At 41.9% G+C, this 15,512-nt stretch overlaps 1 protein-coding gene across 1 annotated transcript; it reads right to left on the bottom strand.

Moving 5' to 3' along the window:
- Positions 1-4,259: 4,259 nt before the first annotated feature.
- On the bottom strand, positions 4,260-13,171 carry LOC133126361 (cytochrome P450 2J1-like). Its single transcript, XM_061238527.1, has 10 exons — positions 12,924-13,171; positions 12,658-12,754; positions 11,773-11,932; positions 9,193-9,342; positions 8,884-9,044; positions 8,219-8,395; positions 7,599-7,740; positions 5,961-6,148; positions 5,499-5,640; positions 4,260-5,306 (listed from the first exon to the last, which is right to left on the bottom strand). The coding sequence occupies exons 1-10, from the start codon at positions 13,037-13,039 to the stop codon at positions 5,131-5,133; spliced, it is 1,509 nt and encodes a 502-aa protein (XP_061094511.1). The 5' UTR covers positions 13,040-13,171; the 3' UTR covers positions 4,260-5,130.
- Positions 13,172-15,512: the final 2,341 nt, after the last annotated feature.

Here is a 15,512-nt window from a genome sequence, read left to right as displayed (position 1 = left end):
GGTCTTGCCACGTTATGTAGTTTATTCATGTCATATTTTGCAAACTTGTTATGTCACGATGTATGTTATTTCATGTTGTTCTGTTCATTGATTAGCATACACTTTTTCGTGTCTTTCTGCAAACCTTGCATTCATGCTTTTTCTCTCTCTCCCTTTCTGTCACTCACGCTTCCCTAATTGTTGTCTTACTTACCTTGTCTTCTTACTAATCTACTAACTTTAGATCAGGATTGGGCAATAATAACATTAACCATGTGTTCTTGTCACCTTACGTTACTTGTGCATGTAATTTACTAATTTACTAACGCTAGGGCAGGATAGGTTTATTACTAATGATTACTAATCTATCTCGTTAACTTGTCAATCCTCCACACCTGATTTCCATTCTCATGCTGCTCTCAAACTAATTGTCTACACCTGTCTACACCTGCATATATAGCTCAGTTCCATGTCATGTCTTTGTGAAATTGGTGCCTCCTGTTTGTCAAGCCATGCTTTAGCGGGTTTGTCAAGCCATTGGCTACCTGTTACGACCCAAGACTTCTGTTTTGTTGACCATTGCCTGCCTGTACCATGATTTTGCCTGTTGTCTTTGTGCTTTCGCCCCGCGGAGTGGACTTCGGTCTTGACTCTTGCTCCGTCATCGACCCTGAGGCTGCCTACCGTCTGCCTGTACTTCTGCCCCGCTGACAGCTTTCCTGGTTCCTGTACTTTTTGCATGGTGTACCGATTTACGAGACTGCCTTCTCCCTCGGTACTGTACTTTGGTTTTGGCTGCATTTTACGTGTATGAACATTGCTTGTTTTTTGACTACGCTCACTGGACATTCCCTGAATAAAGCCCTGACGGGACTTTATTTCACCTCTTGTCTGAGTTGTGCATTTTGGGTCCAACCCCCCACGCACCTGTCTCAGTCTTGGTCATGGTTATTACAATTACATTATTTCTTTGTACAATACGTGATCATGCTAAATGTATACCATGTCTATTTTACAGAAGAAATGGCTATAATGTGTAAACTATTCAATGAAATAACTTGTGGCAGGCTAATTCATTTGGTGTTGGTGTTATTTTCTGATATGCCAAGAGTGCTGCTGGGAAATATGTTTGCTGTTTTCCAATGTGAACTGTCCTGAAAATGAGCTAGTCTAGTGTGTAAAATATTGAGTGCCATTTTGCTGCCTAGTGTGAAAATGCCCTTGAAGTACGAAAGTGGGTAGCAGAAAAGAATTGATAAAAAGGACCAGGAGCAAAACTACCTAAACTGAACGGCCTCTTTTGGAAAAATAATCGCTGAACTGCTACCCTGTTCCCAGTAGCAGTTGCCCATTGCAATCATTTCGCCCTATGGCGGTGAAACCATGCAGGTAGGATAGCAAGTTATATATAATGTTAGGAAAAAGTTTCTAGCAACTAGGACATAGCCATGCTATATCCAGCTGAGCTGTATTGGGGTTAACCTAGTCCGTCTTTGTCTATACGTCTCTCAACCTATATTTCCACCCCCTAGTTTTGCTCAAAGCAGGCACATTGCACCTTTATCTGTCTTATTTCAGCTCTACTCCTGTCTTTATTAATTGTGAACCTTAATTGTGGCTGAAGTGGATTTTGACTCCATGGAACGCCTGGGGATTGTCCGTAGGTCCAATAGTTCTTGGGCTTCACCTCTCCACATGGTTCTGAAACCAGGCGGGGATCGCACCCTTTCGGTGAATGACACTACTACCCCTGACTGTTACCCCATAACTCAGATTCAGGACTTCTCAGCCCAATTAGCTGGGAAGGTGATTTTTTCGGTTTGGTCAGGGGTTATCATCAGGTTCCTGTTCAACCACAAGACATCCCTAAAACCGCTGTAATAACCCCGTTTGGGCTGTTCGAATTTCTTAGGATGTGACATGCCCTTCCTGTATGTCTACCTGGATGACATCCAGATCGGCAGCGCCTCCAGAGATGAGCACCAGACTCATCTTTGGACCCTTTTTGCTCGCCTTAGCGAACATGGGCTAATTATCAAGTGCCAATTCGGGGTTCCCCTTGGTGGATTTCCTTGGCCATCGTGTCCCCAGGGAAGGCGTGGTGCCTCTCCCTTCCAAGCTCGAGGTGATTCAGAGATTCTCGCGGCCGGTCACGGTCAAGACTTTGCAGGAATTTTTGGGCATGGTTAATTTCTACCATCGCTTCATTCCCAGAGGCGCTCAGCTCATGCTGCCCCTGTACGCTGCCCTTAAAGGGGCCACAGCCAAACAGGTGGTGGTCTGGTCGGACGAGATGACACAGGCGTTCATGAACACTAAGCACGCGTTAGCAAATGCTACACTTTTCGCGCACCTATAGCCTGACGCTCCAATCTCGATAACCACAAATGCATCAGATTTTGCGGTCGGCGGGGTGCACGAACAGCTGGTGGAAGGGGATTGGCAACCACTTACCTTTTTTAGCCGCTAGCTCTGCCCCGCTGAACACAAATACAGCACATTTGATCGCAAGCTCTTCAGCTTGTATTTAGCTGTCCGTCATTTCGGTGGTGGCGGACTGTTTTTCACGGTCTATGGTGGGCGCAGTCCACTTAGGTGTGGATTACACTCAGATGGCTGCTGACCAGGTGTCTGACCCCAAGGTGCAGGCGTTACGCACTACGACTACAGGCCTGCAGCTGTAGAAGGACTCCTTTGCGATGAGTCCACCGGGGTCGCGAGGCCAGTGGGGCCAGAGGTTTGGCAGCGGCGTGTTTTTGACGCTTTGCACAACCTGTCCCATCCGGGCCAGAAGGCTTCACAAAAACTGCTTTCCGAGAAGTTTGTGTGGCATGGCCTGAAGAAACATGTCTGTGACTGGGCAAGTGCCTGCCTCGCGTTTGCCATCCCTGAAGGGAGTTTTTACCACATTAATGTGGATCTGGTGGGGCCGTTGCCTCCGTTGCAGGGTTACACACGCCTTTTGACCATTGTAGACAAGACCATGCATTGGCCGCTGACAGCTACCACCACAGCTGAGGTCGCCTGAGCGGGTCTCACGTTTTGGGGTCCCGGCCGGCTTATCCTCTGACCGTGGGGTTCAATTCTCATCGGCATTGTCGGTGACAGTCGCCTGCCAGTTGGGGGTGACGCTACATCAGACCACAGCTTATCACCCTCAGGCTAATGGGATGTGCGAACGTTTTCATCGCTCATTGAAGGCGTCCCTCCACGCTGCGCTCCAAGGGGATGCTTGGTTTGATGGGTCCTACTCAGTCTTAGGAGGGGCATCGTCTGCAGAACTTGTTTACGGGCAACCATTGCGCATCCCAGGGGAGTTCCTACCCAGCTGTTCGGTCCCTTGGTCAGCTATACGCCAGCACCCAGTTCTGCGGGGCAGTGAGCAGTCATTTGCCCCAGTGCCCACGATGCATCACGGTTTGTCGCGCTCCCACGTTCTTGCAGGGTTGCGTGACGCACGTTTTGTGTTTGTGCATTTTCAGTTCTGGCTCTGGATCATTATTGGTAGTGATGTGTTAAGCTGAACCAGTCATGGTCTGGTGGTGACTGAATCAAGCCTGCCCTCGTAGCACCCGGCCTGTCCCCTTGCCTGACAGTACAATGCCCATTGGTGTTCCTGCCATACCTCTACATGACTGGAGTCATCTTCAGATTGGACATTTATGTAATGCAATAAACGGGCTCACTTCATTTATTGTGAGAACAGTGTTGCCAGGACACAACAATATTAATGGCTAGTGTATTGGCAAAATTATTTCCATGCATAAATTAGATTAAAATATACCAACCCACTGTGCAAATATTAGCTAATAATTATGCTAGTAATTATGTTCCCAAACAAAATTGAAAAACCTAGAAGCAGATCAACGATTTTATTTTGGAAGAGTACAGTTTTAAATGATTGTGGGGGTTTTTTCTTTCAGAAAAGTTCCCTTTTTTCCAAAGGAATTCTTGATGGAACTTGAATGTTTCACAGTGCCAAGAAATGTAAATGCAAGGCTTTCCTCTGAAAGTGTATTACACTCTTGGGCACAAAATGCATGAAACATGCAAGATAGTATGAAGTTTTACACTATGTTTTAAGGCCTGACTGCTATGACTAAAATCCAGCCTTTGAAACCAGACATCTCTGACTGCTTGTGTCAGTTACAGGGTTAATTATGCTATTGGAGTAAATAGACATGTTGAGCCAAAGTCAAGGTCAATGTGGGACTTTACACTTTGACAGTCAGATAGCAGACTGATAAAAATCATTTGAAATAAATAAAAGGAAGCTGATATAAGCACTTTCAGCAACTTTATTTGGAAAGGCCTCTTTATTAAATGTCACCACAATTATTCATATACTACTGACACAATGCATGATGAAATGACTCATAATGATATGATGGAGTTTGGATGTGATTTGAGCAAATCAAAATTAGCATAAAATAAAGTATAAAAGGACAATAGAAGATCATCTCATCATGAACAGCAATACATTTAGGATATGCTATTCTCTTTTCTAAATTGGATACTTTTAACAAGACAATGCATCATGTCATAATGCAGGAACCACCTAAAGTTGATTTCACAAATATGACAGTGACAGTTTTCAGCATTAATGAAAATATATGGAAGAACGCTGTGATACTTTGGAGTCAGCATGGACCAAAATCCCTTAGGAATGTTAACACCTTGCTCAACAAAAAATTGTATTGTTCTGGAGGCAAACAGTACTAGTTGTACCTAACAAAGGGGCCCCTGAGTGTGAAAGTCGACAATTTGAAACATAAACAACAAACTCCATCTCTGGCACTGTTTACAGTAATAAACCATGCTGGAGTATTTCTTATTCAAATTCAAGCTTTTGCAGTTTGAATGAACAGCAATTCAATTTATTTAATTTATTTAAGTTATCAAATTATCACATATGGGAAGTAATTTCTCTTTTCATTATTATGCACTATTATTATCCCTTAATTGCTGAATCTTTCCAATAGGAATTCAGTATCTTTACCTTGCGGTTACACATATAATGCAATAATACATAAAAAGTCTTTAAGATATCACCGTATTTGTTTTCATAAGGAAGTTATGTTTTATCAATACAACATTTTGATGGAACTTAATTTTCCTGTTAAATTTGAATTTGTTTATGTGGGTTTATGCTCAGCGGGGGACAGCACAGAGCTTGTAAGGCTTGGGGCTGTGAGTGAGTCCCATTCTGTACTCAAGACTGGGCTCCACTCCAGGGGGGGGAGAGAAGGTGAATCTCTGGAGGAGAGACGTGAAGAAGAGGAACAGCTCCATCCGAGCCAGCTGCTCCCCCAGACACACCCTCTTACCTTAGGAAACCAAAAATACATGCGGTTATGCATTTCAGAACTGCATGCTCGTATTTAAATGATGATTGATCTACAATGAAGTAATATGAAAATGACTACAAAGGTGAACATTTCTCAAAATAAAGTTACATGAGCAACAGTACAATTGGTAAGTAGTAACTGGGTATAACTGGAAGACAGAAAGGATGGTACCAGCTGAAAATGGCATGAAGGTGTCCCTTCTTCTTAAATTCCCTTTTGCATCCAAGAAATGTCCTGGATTAAAGGTTTGGGGAGTCTCCCACTCACTCGCATCAAAGAGCACAGACATTAAAGTTGCCATCACCACTGTACCCTAGAGGAAGAGGTTAATTATAACATCAATCTCTGCCAATCTGCATTTTGAGTACATTCCCCATTCTGATGTTTGCTCTGTACAACAACTGAACCTTTTGACCAAGTCTGCATGCATTTAAGCATTGCATTGCTGCTATCATTGGCTGATTAGATATTTTATTTTATTTTTTATTAGATATTATAACCCAATAAAGTGGTCTCTGAGTATATCTTCTTGGATGAAAGTGTAAAACAACAAAATAGATAATATCCTAAACAGCATGCTGTACCAATCCACTGGCATGGCTGACTCTTAAAGTATACTAATAGATGATGTACCTTTGGTATGATGTATTCTCCAATTTGCGTGTCTTTGACAGCCATACGGGCTACATTCAGTGGTAAAATGTTTCCCATCCTCTGAATCTCATGGATCACAGCATCAGTGTAGGGCATATTGGGTCGGTCTGTCATGGAGGGCAAGCGCGACTGGCCAATCACATGGTCTATTTCTGCATGCACCTTTTCTAAACACAAATACAAGACAATACAGCTGTATCTTTCACATATACACTGCAATAATTACACTGATTGGTACAATCAGTTAATATACACTGATTGGTACAATTCCATATTAATTTCATTAAATGTCTTTTAAGAACATACAGTGAAGTCCCTAAGTATTTGGACATTGACATATTTTTGCTGTTTTCGCTCTGTACTCCAGCATACAAAAAGTTTAAATAAAATACTAATCATTATGGGGGACTCATGTACGACCTGCATCCCTTTTCATACATAATCCACCATTTGAGGCAAGAAATACACCATGCAGTTGCTGAATCTTGATTCATATTTGATCTGCAAAGCCTTGTTTGAAAGTTTGGTCCATGTTGGGTGTGGCAGGCAAGCTGTGCTGACAAACACTGCTAGGCATGTCAAGTTACATGACACGTACAACAGGTTGGGACCATGTGTTGTTCCTACCTAAGGCAAAATACTAAATAAGAGAAAATTGGCAACAAAAAAAAAATGTGCTTGCTTTGACATGCTGTTCTTTTTTCATGACACTTTCCTCTTTCCATCACTCTGGTACAGGTTGATTTTCATCACATATGTCCATAACACTTTGTTCTAGAACTCAGGTTTTTAATATACGTTTTTTTGCATACTGTAACCTGGCCATTCTATTATAGAGGCTTGCATTTTATTTTTTTATTTTTTTTTCCTTTTTCTCCCAATTTGGTAGCCAATTGTACCCAGTCTGATTCATTTAGAGCTAGCATTAGATACACCGCCCACACCCCGTCCCTCAGCGGCCCGAAGGAGAGCAACACGCTTTCTTCAAGCCGTCTTGTCTCATGCTCGTGACTGTGATTCGAAGGAGCCCAAGGTGCTTTATTGTGCGGTGATCTACTAACCCTGCCAAGTCCCTCAGGAGCAGCGAGCCAATTATGCTGCTCCACATGAGCCAGCCAAACTTGCCTTTTGGCAGGACCGGGAATCGAACCCCGGTCCCTGGTGTGCAACTGCAGCGAACTGCAACCGCAAGTCCGCTGCATTTTAGCCTGTTGCTCGACCACGGCCCTAGGGGTTTGCATTTTTCGGTGAACCCTCTGGTTATTCTGGCATAGTCTTCTCTTGATGGTCGTCTTTGACACATGTCCGCCTACTTCCTGGATAATGTTCTTGATTTGTTGAACAGTTACAAACAGATTTTGTAAAAACAGATAGTTCCTACACTGTTCCCCTGATAAGGATGTAAAAACCTTCAAATTAAAACTAGAAGTTTGCACTTTTAAGTTCATAGTTATTGTTTCATTTCACATTCAATGTGCTGGAGTACTGAACCAAAAAAACAACAAATTTGTCACAGTTCAAATTTGGACAGCACTGTATTAATGAGCATAATTGACTGAGAAGAATTCAAGTTTAAATTAATAGCTTGAACTATTCCCTAGCTTGAACGTTGCCTACCTTGTACATCAGGGCATTTGATCATAAACAACAGGCCCCAATACAATGTCGTGGATGTGGTCTCAGTTCCAGCCACAAATAAATCCAAAGTGCAGAAACACAAGTTTTCTTCATTGAACCCCGCATCCACATCATTTTTCCACTGCAGAATTAATGAACTGTTACATTTGCATACAACTGGAAAAATACATTGACATTGACATCTGAGGATCAAAACTTTTCCTCCCATCTGGAGAGAAAAAATGAAAGGGGTTTCTATTCCAGACATTAAGGTCCTGAACCAAATCCTGACTGTGCCAGTGGTAACAACAAACCACAGCCTAGGGTCACACAGTGGGCCACAATGCCACTCTGGGATAGAGGGCTTTGCTCAGTAGATATCGGGACTCTTATGCAATCTGCCTACATCAGCCGTGCCTGAATCATACTCCTCTGACACAAGGTTTCACAGCTTAATTGAAGGACTGCAGAGCACACACTTCAGAGAATACCCATGTGAGCCTGAGCTTTAACAAATTCAGGAAGATGCTGCAATGATGGAACATGCCAACAGCTAGCCTTAAGCATTCCCAAATAGGAAAAAAAGAAAAACAGGGCCGAAAATGTATTACAGTCGATACCTTTTCAATCTCTGCCAGGAAGCAGTCAATGTAGTCTCTGGGTGCTGATGGGTCCCAATCATTCTTGTGTTCCTTAATTTTCAACTTCACAAAGGAGATCACCTTATCCCAATTTTCAAATATTTTTTGGTGGGGACCAGGTACCTTACGCATTATCCAAGGAAATACGTTGTATACCTAAAGTAAAGAAACTGAAAATGATGCAAATACACTGTTCTCACAATAAATTAAGTGAATTCATAGACTAAAAGTGTACTTACATGGGTTCAGATATAATAATAACTTATGATAAGCAACAGAAATGGTCATTTGTATGACCTGATTAAGTCTACTTTGAATTTTGCAATGACAAATACTATTATTTAGCCGTCAGTAGCTCAATACACTGAAATGTCACGATCTGCCCTTGCACTGCAACTTATTTCTCTAACGTGGCTACTTCTGAACCTCCAATCCCTGGTATGCTACTAGCGAAGCATTTTCAATGTAAAACTTTTATTTTTGTTTGCAAGGTAGCCTTCGGCATCACCCTCACAGGCTACGACTAAATTATACATATAATGCATTAACATTAAAAAACACATCAAAACTGTGTAATATAAGCTGCCACAAGAAATACATCTACTGATATAGAAGAAATAAATAATGGCAAATAAGAGGTATACCTGCGCCCAACTGCTTCCTTCTAAATAAATGGCTTCATTTATTAACCCCAGCAGATCTTTAAATTGTTGGTCCGTATACTCAAATCGATCACCAAACACCAGACAGCAGATAACGTTTGAGACAGCATTGTTAATAACAAACTGTGGATCAAATGTTTGGCCTAGAAAACAAAGAAATAAATTAAAATTACTGTAATCTTACTAGGATCCATACTGAAAATCTCAGGTTCTGGTGGCAAGATCATGAATCATGATCATTATCCCATCATTAATATTAATGAGGTCAGACCAACTTGCTGCATATTTTACCTTGTTCATTCCTGAAGGCTTCACTCAGCCATTTACTTTCTACCTGGATGGAAGACTCAAGACTCTTCTTGCCCAATCCAAAATTCTTCAGTGTCATGAGAGCAAACCTCCTCTGCTGCTTCCATGCATACCCATTGGACATAACCAAACCTTGGCATTGCAAGAAAATGTAAATTAAGAACTAAGAAGAACAACACAAAGCCTCATAAAAACATTATAGTCCTTTCTCAAAATGTATCTTCATGAGATATGTGAACTGGTCTCAGAAGTCTGCGTTTCCAATTGGCCCACATGCACTGTTCCAAAGTCTCACAGCACAGGCTTCAGAGAGGAGCGTGTGCTTTTCTCTCAGCTTGTCATTTGGCTGGCATGCCCAGCAGAAGCAATGGTTCTCTGTCCAATGAGCCTCAGTCAGGAATTGAATTCTGACCAATAGTGACCACTGATCAGGTGGCGAGTCTTGCAGATTTGTGCATAATTAATCATTGCTTACAGATAGACTACAGGGTTAGAGAAAGACATGGCTGCAGGCTTCAGTGTGAAAAGACGCAAACACTTGTTTCAGTGGAGAACCACAGATGTCTTCACTCTCCCAAATTGGCAGTGAGGCACATGAATGCAGAATAGTCAGTTGGACATTCCAAATTAGGGAGGGAATTGTACATGTTCAGATCCATGTCAGGTGCCAATATTAAAAAATACAGTTACTCACGGCTCACTTTTCATTGAGATGTTGCAGAATTGGGCACGATTATGGGAATTCAACAGTGGAATAAAACTAAAACTAGGTTAATAATTTGGGGAATGGCACAGCTTGCTTAAGTCTTGCTAGCAGATGAGCATGAAAACTCAGTTGCATCCTGCCTAGAACATCAGGAATGACATTATTGCAGAACATTATTAAAACTTTAATGAGTATGATATAAAATATTGTTCTAACATTGCCACATTCTGCACATTGATTAAATGTTCAGGAAATTAATTTTACATTCAGTTCACCATGCAAAATTCATGAAAATAGCTGCTAAAAAACAGTGAGGTTTGTATCTGGACAGCGGTACAATTTCTGTGCTCTTTTGGCTCTGTACAGCACATTAGATTTGAAATGAAACAATGATTGCAGACTGTCACCTTTAATTTGAAGGTATTTACATCCATATTGGGTGATCCGTGAAGGCAGTCCGAAACACTGAAAGACTAAACAATAGGCGTACCAAAATAAACTGCTTGCAACATCATTAAGAAGAAAGAGAGCACTGGAGAACACAGTAATTGCAAAGGGATTCTACATTTGATGACCAAAGAATTCCCACTTTAACATACAGTCCCCTCCAAAAGGATTGGAACAACAAGGCCAATGCCTTTGTTTTTGCAATACACTGAATAAATGTTGGGTTTAGATAAAGATGAACACATGACAAGAATTTCAACTTTTATTTCCTGGTATTTACACCTAGATGTGCTAAACTAATTTGAACAAAGCACCTTTGGTATCAGACCAAACCATTTTTAGGTGAGCAAAAGTATTGCAACAGAGAGACATTTAATTAAATGCAAGTAAATAACACTTAATATTTGGTTGAATATCACTTGCTTGCAAAAACTGCATCAGGCCTGCAACCCATTGACAAAACCAAACTGTTGCATTCTTCTTTTGCGATGCTTTTCCAGGCTGTTACTGCAACCTGTGTCAGTTGTTGTTTGCTTTGAGGGTTTTTTCCCTTCAATCTCCTCTTCAGGAGGTGAAATGCATGCTCAATTGGGTTAAGGCCTGGTGATCGAGTTGGCCAGTCTGAAACCTTCCATTTTTCCTCCCTATTGAAGTCCTTCAATTAATGGCATTTGGCCATTGAGACGCTCTTATCCAGGGCAATGTACAGTTGATTAGCCTAATACAATGCAGACTGGAGCAATTCAGGGTTAAGGGCCTTGCTCAAGGGCCAGAAGCAGCCATGCAAGGCCAAGCCATGACACTGCCTCCACCGTGCTTCACAGATGAGCTTCTATGTTTTGGATCATGAGCAGATCCCTTCTTTCTCCAAACTTTGGCCTTTCCATAACTTTAGTAGAGGTGAATCTTGGTCTCATCAGTCCATAAAACTTCTTTGCAAATTGTAATCTCGCCTTCCGATTCTTACTATCGTTGATGACAAATGCAGTCTTCACAGGCAAAACCCAAGGCTAAAACCAAGAGCAGACATTCAGAACTATTTATCGTTTAACCAATCAATCTCAACAGGACACACCTGGCAACAAGAAACACCTGTCAGCCGCAATACTTTTCCTCATATAAATATTGGGTGGTCTGATACAAAAGGTGATATCTTCTTAGTTGTTCAACAAATCTAGATAAACATACCAGAAATTAAAAGCTGAATTTCGGATCTGTCATCTCATCTTTTGACCTCAAACTCAGTTGTCTTCAGCTTATAGCAAAAACAAAGGAATTGAACTTGCTGTTCCAATACATTTTGAGGGACTGTATTTGATATTTCATTTCAAATCCAATGTGCTGGACCACTGTCCAAAAACATACAAACCTCACTGTATGTCCAAATAAGTTATAATCAGTTACAGTACCATTGTTATGGACAATGTCTTCAATCAATGGGAATGAGGGCCGATCCACAAAATTTTCACCATGTTGAATAAAGGCTTCTTTCAATCGTTTGAGGCCATTTAGGACAACAATCCTTGTTCCCAAATGAATACTAAAAATGTCTCCATATTGCTCAGCAAACTGTGGGAAAAATGTTCAGTTATTTATTTATTGAAAACTGTTGATTGTACTCTTCAAGGGTTCTGAATTTCTGTATGTTTACACTAGGACTCGGAACTGTACTGTCCTCTCAGGTCTACTTTTGCACTTGTTCTTGCGTTGATTTGCACTTTGTTGTACGTCGCTCTGGATAAGAGCCTCTGCTAAATGCCACGTAATGTAATGTAATGTAATGAAAAACACATCACGGTAACGTGATGTTTGTCAATGGTTTTGTGGCTATGTGCAGCAGCGTGTAGCCTATACGTGATGACGCTGTTGCAGATGACGATTGCAGAAGACAACGTCTGCTGTCCGAATTCACCGTTTATTTAGTAAACTATTTCGCGCACTACATGGACATTGACTAATTCGTAAATGGTTAGCCATTTCGGACATAGGGAAAGACTTGAAAACAAATACAGCGATACAGATTTTTTTGCAGTCCTTTGAACAATACTGATCTATAGGCTACACATGGGTGCCATTTGTATTGCAATTAATCCATACAGAATGAAAAACGTTCGCCATAAAATAACATGATTCCACTGGCTGCGGGCCTCCTTTAGTTCGATGGACTTTGAGATGTAGTCTATCTCTCCTCAGAGGTGGGTAGGCCTATAGGCTACTGTACGCCGTATACCTGCGCATACACAGCACTGCACCACTAGACTTGATATATTTAGACAACCATTAGCAAAACTTACCTTTGCCAACTGAAAATGGATTTTTGTTGGATCAATACGAAGGATGTCACCGATAAATGGTAATGACCATGGTCCTGGTGGTAACTTTTTCGGAGACCTGCGTTTTAAAATGTATGTAAGCGTCAAAAACACTGCAATGAAAATTAAACAAAATTTGGCGTGAACCAAATCCCAAAAGGAAAGCACAGAAATTACGTCCATCGTGCGCCGATACCCAAAGCACAAGCGGACTATGAGGTTTGAAGTTGAATAACAAACACGCCTACTCGCAAACTGGCGGTTTAGGTGGGTTTTCTTCATTCAGGGCTTTCGGAAATGCTGTTCCGCCCATATTGAACCAGGAAGGGACAATGCGAATTCCAGTATTGCATTCAAGCACCATAATCGGGGATAAGACAATGGTAACGTTAGTAAGGTTGCGAGAGAAACTGTTGGATCCTTGTCTATGTGTAGCCTATTTTGAGGCAGGTTTTGGGGCGAAGGAGACAAGCTAAATTACAGGAGGATGTTGACGGGAGAAGGAGCTGGTCTACAACAAAGACAAATGATTTGTGTTTCAGTGTCGTCTGATGTAAAGTAAACTAGCTAGCTAGCTAGCTAACGTTAATGAAGTGGGGATACATTATTGCAATAGCGTTGCTTTGATAACGTTAGTGCAGTACACATTATTGTTAGTGAAGTTAGCTAACGTTAGCATCGTTAATAGATATGGGGAAACATTATTGCTTGGTAACGTTCGCAATACCATTACTTAGCAACCAATAAACTACTGTTCAGCGGAATAATACATTTACCATGAAATATATTTACATTAAAAATACATGCATTTAAAGTTTGTCTTGACTTTCTTTTGTGACATTTTGAAAGATAAATGTGGTAAGCGTTATGGAAGTCGAACCTGTGGTATGCTATATCGTGGGTGCTATGAGGTGTAACGGCACTCGGCGACTGCTAGCTGTGCCAATATCCACGATATAGCTACTACTGGTTTTCGTTCCATTAATACGATATCCAGTAATCCGATAATTATAGTATTACTGTGGAGTCAGACATTGTGCTCATTAACCCTCTGATTCACCTAAAAATTCTATTCATTCATTCATTATCCTAACCCGCTTATCTTGAACAGGGTAGCAGGGGGGCTGGGGCCTATTCCAGCATACATTGCGCAAAAGGCAGGAATACACCCTGGACAGGTCACCAGTCCATCGCAGGGCACACACACCATTCACTCACACACTCATACCTATGGGCAATTTAGACTCTCCAATCAGCCTAACCTGCATGTCTTCAGACTGTGGAAGGAAACCGGAGTACCCGGAGGAAACCCACGCAGACACGGGGAGAACATGCAAACTCCGCACAGAGAGGCCCCGGCTGACGGGGATTCGAACCCAGGACCTCCTTGCTGTGAGGCAGCAGTGCTACCCACTGCACCACCAGCAACCTCCACTGGCTGCCTGTTATGGCTTGCATCAAATATAAAACTTTGGTGCTCGCGTACCAGGCAGTTAAGGGATCAGCCCCTGTATATATTCAATCACTCATCAAGACATATACACCAGCAAGACCCCTCCATTCCGCCACTTTGTGCCGTCTGGCGCCTCCCCCTTGCCACACATGCACTTCTCGTTCATGTCTGCTGTCTGTCCTGGCCCCACGGTGGTGGAATGACCTCCCTGTGGATGTGAGAACGGCAGATTCTCTGACCTCTTTCAAACCCAGACTGAAGACTCATCTCTTCAGGCTGTACCTTTCCCTCCCTACCTCACCACCATGATTAGCCTTGTATATGCCATAGACTATAATGGCACTTATATAGTAATACAGTCAGGTCCATAAATATTGGGACATCGACACAATTCTCCTCTTTTGGCTCGAAACACCACCACAATGGATTTGAAATGAAACAAAACACAAGATGTACTTTAACTGCAGACTTTCAGCTTTAATTTGAGGGTATTTACATCCAAATCAGGTGAACGGTGCAGGAATTACAACAGTTTGTATATGTGCCTCCCACTTTTTAAGGGACCAAAAGTAATGGGACAAACTAACAATCATAAATCAAACTTTCACTTTTTAATACTTGGTTGCAAATCCTTTGCAGTCAATTGCAGCCTGAAGTCTGGAACGCATAGACATCACCAGATGCTGGGTTTCATCCCTGGTGATGCTTTGCCAGGCCTCTACTGCAACTCTCTTCAGTTCCTGCTTGTTCTTGGGGCATTTTCCCTTCAGTTTTGTCTTCAGCAAGTGATATGCATGTTCAATCGGATTCAGGTCAGGTGATTGACTTGGCCATTGCATAACATTCCACTTCTTTGCCTTAAAAAACTCTTTGGTTGCTTTCGCAGTATGCTTTGGGTCATTGTCTATCTGCACTCTGAAGTGCCGTCCAATGAGTTCTGAAGCATTTGGCTGAATATGAGCAGATAATATTGCCCAAAACACTTCAGGAGAGTGTTCTTGATCTGGCCAACTGTTGTGAAGGGGTTTTTCTTCACCAGGGAAAGAATTCTGTCATCCACCACAGTTGTTTTCCGTGGTCTTCCGGGTCTTTTGGTGTTGCTGAGCTCACCGGTGCGTTCTTTCTTTTTAAGAATGTTCCAAACAGTTGTTTTGGCCACACCTAATGTTTTTGCTATCTCTCTGATGGGTTTGTTTTGATTTTTCAGCCTAATGATGGCTTGTTCACTGATAGTGACAGGTCTTTGGATCTCATATTGAGAGTTGACAGCAACAGATTCCAAATGCAAATAGCACACTTGAAATAAACTCTAGACCTTTTATCTGCTCCTTGTAAATGAGATAATGAGGGAATAACACACGCTGAGCAGCCAATTGTCCCATTA

The sequence above is a fragment of the Conger conger genome, chromosome 4 (genome assembly GCF_963514075.1).
Source record: "Conger conger chromosome 4, fConCon1.1, whole genome shotgun sequence".
In the NCBI taxonomy this organism is placed as follows: domain Eukaryota; kingdom Metazoa; phylum Chordata; class Actinopteri; order Anguilliformes; family Congridae; genus Conger; species Conger conger.
Note: the sequence above shows the minus strand (reverse complement) of the source record. Positions and strands in the feature narration are given on the sequence as shown.

What these genes read in the sequence shown, in the direction of transcription:
- LOC133126361 (XM_061238527.1), bottom strand. Translation starts at nt 13,039, where the DNA reads ATGGTGCTTGAATGCAATACTGGAATTCGCATTGTCCCTTCCTGGTTC. An exon ending in AAGGAAGCAGTTGGGCGCAG is followed by an intron (nt 8,396 to 8,883) that starts GTATACCTCTTA and finishes TCTTTACTTTAG; the next exon opens with GTATACAACGTATTTCCTTG. An exon ending in CAAATGCCCTGATGTACAAG is followed by an intron (nt 6,149 to 7,598) that starts GTAGGCAACGTT and finishes ATTTGTGTTTAG; the next exon opens with AAAAGGTGCATGCAGAAATA.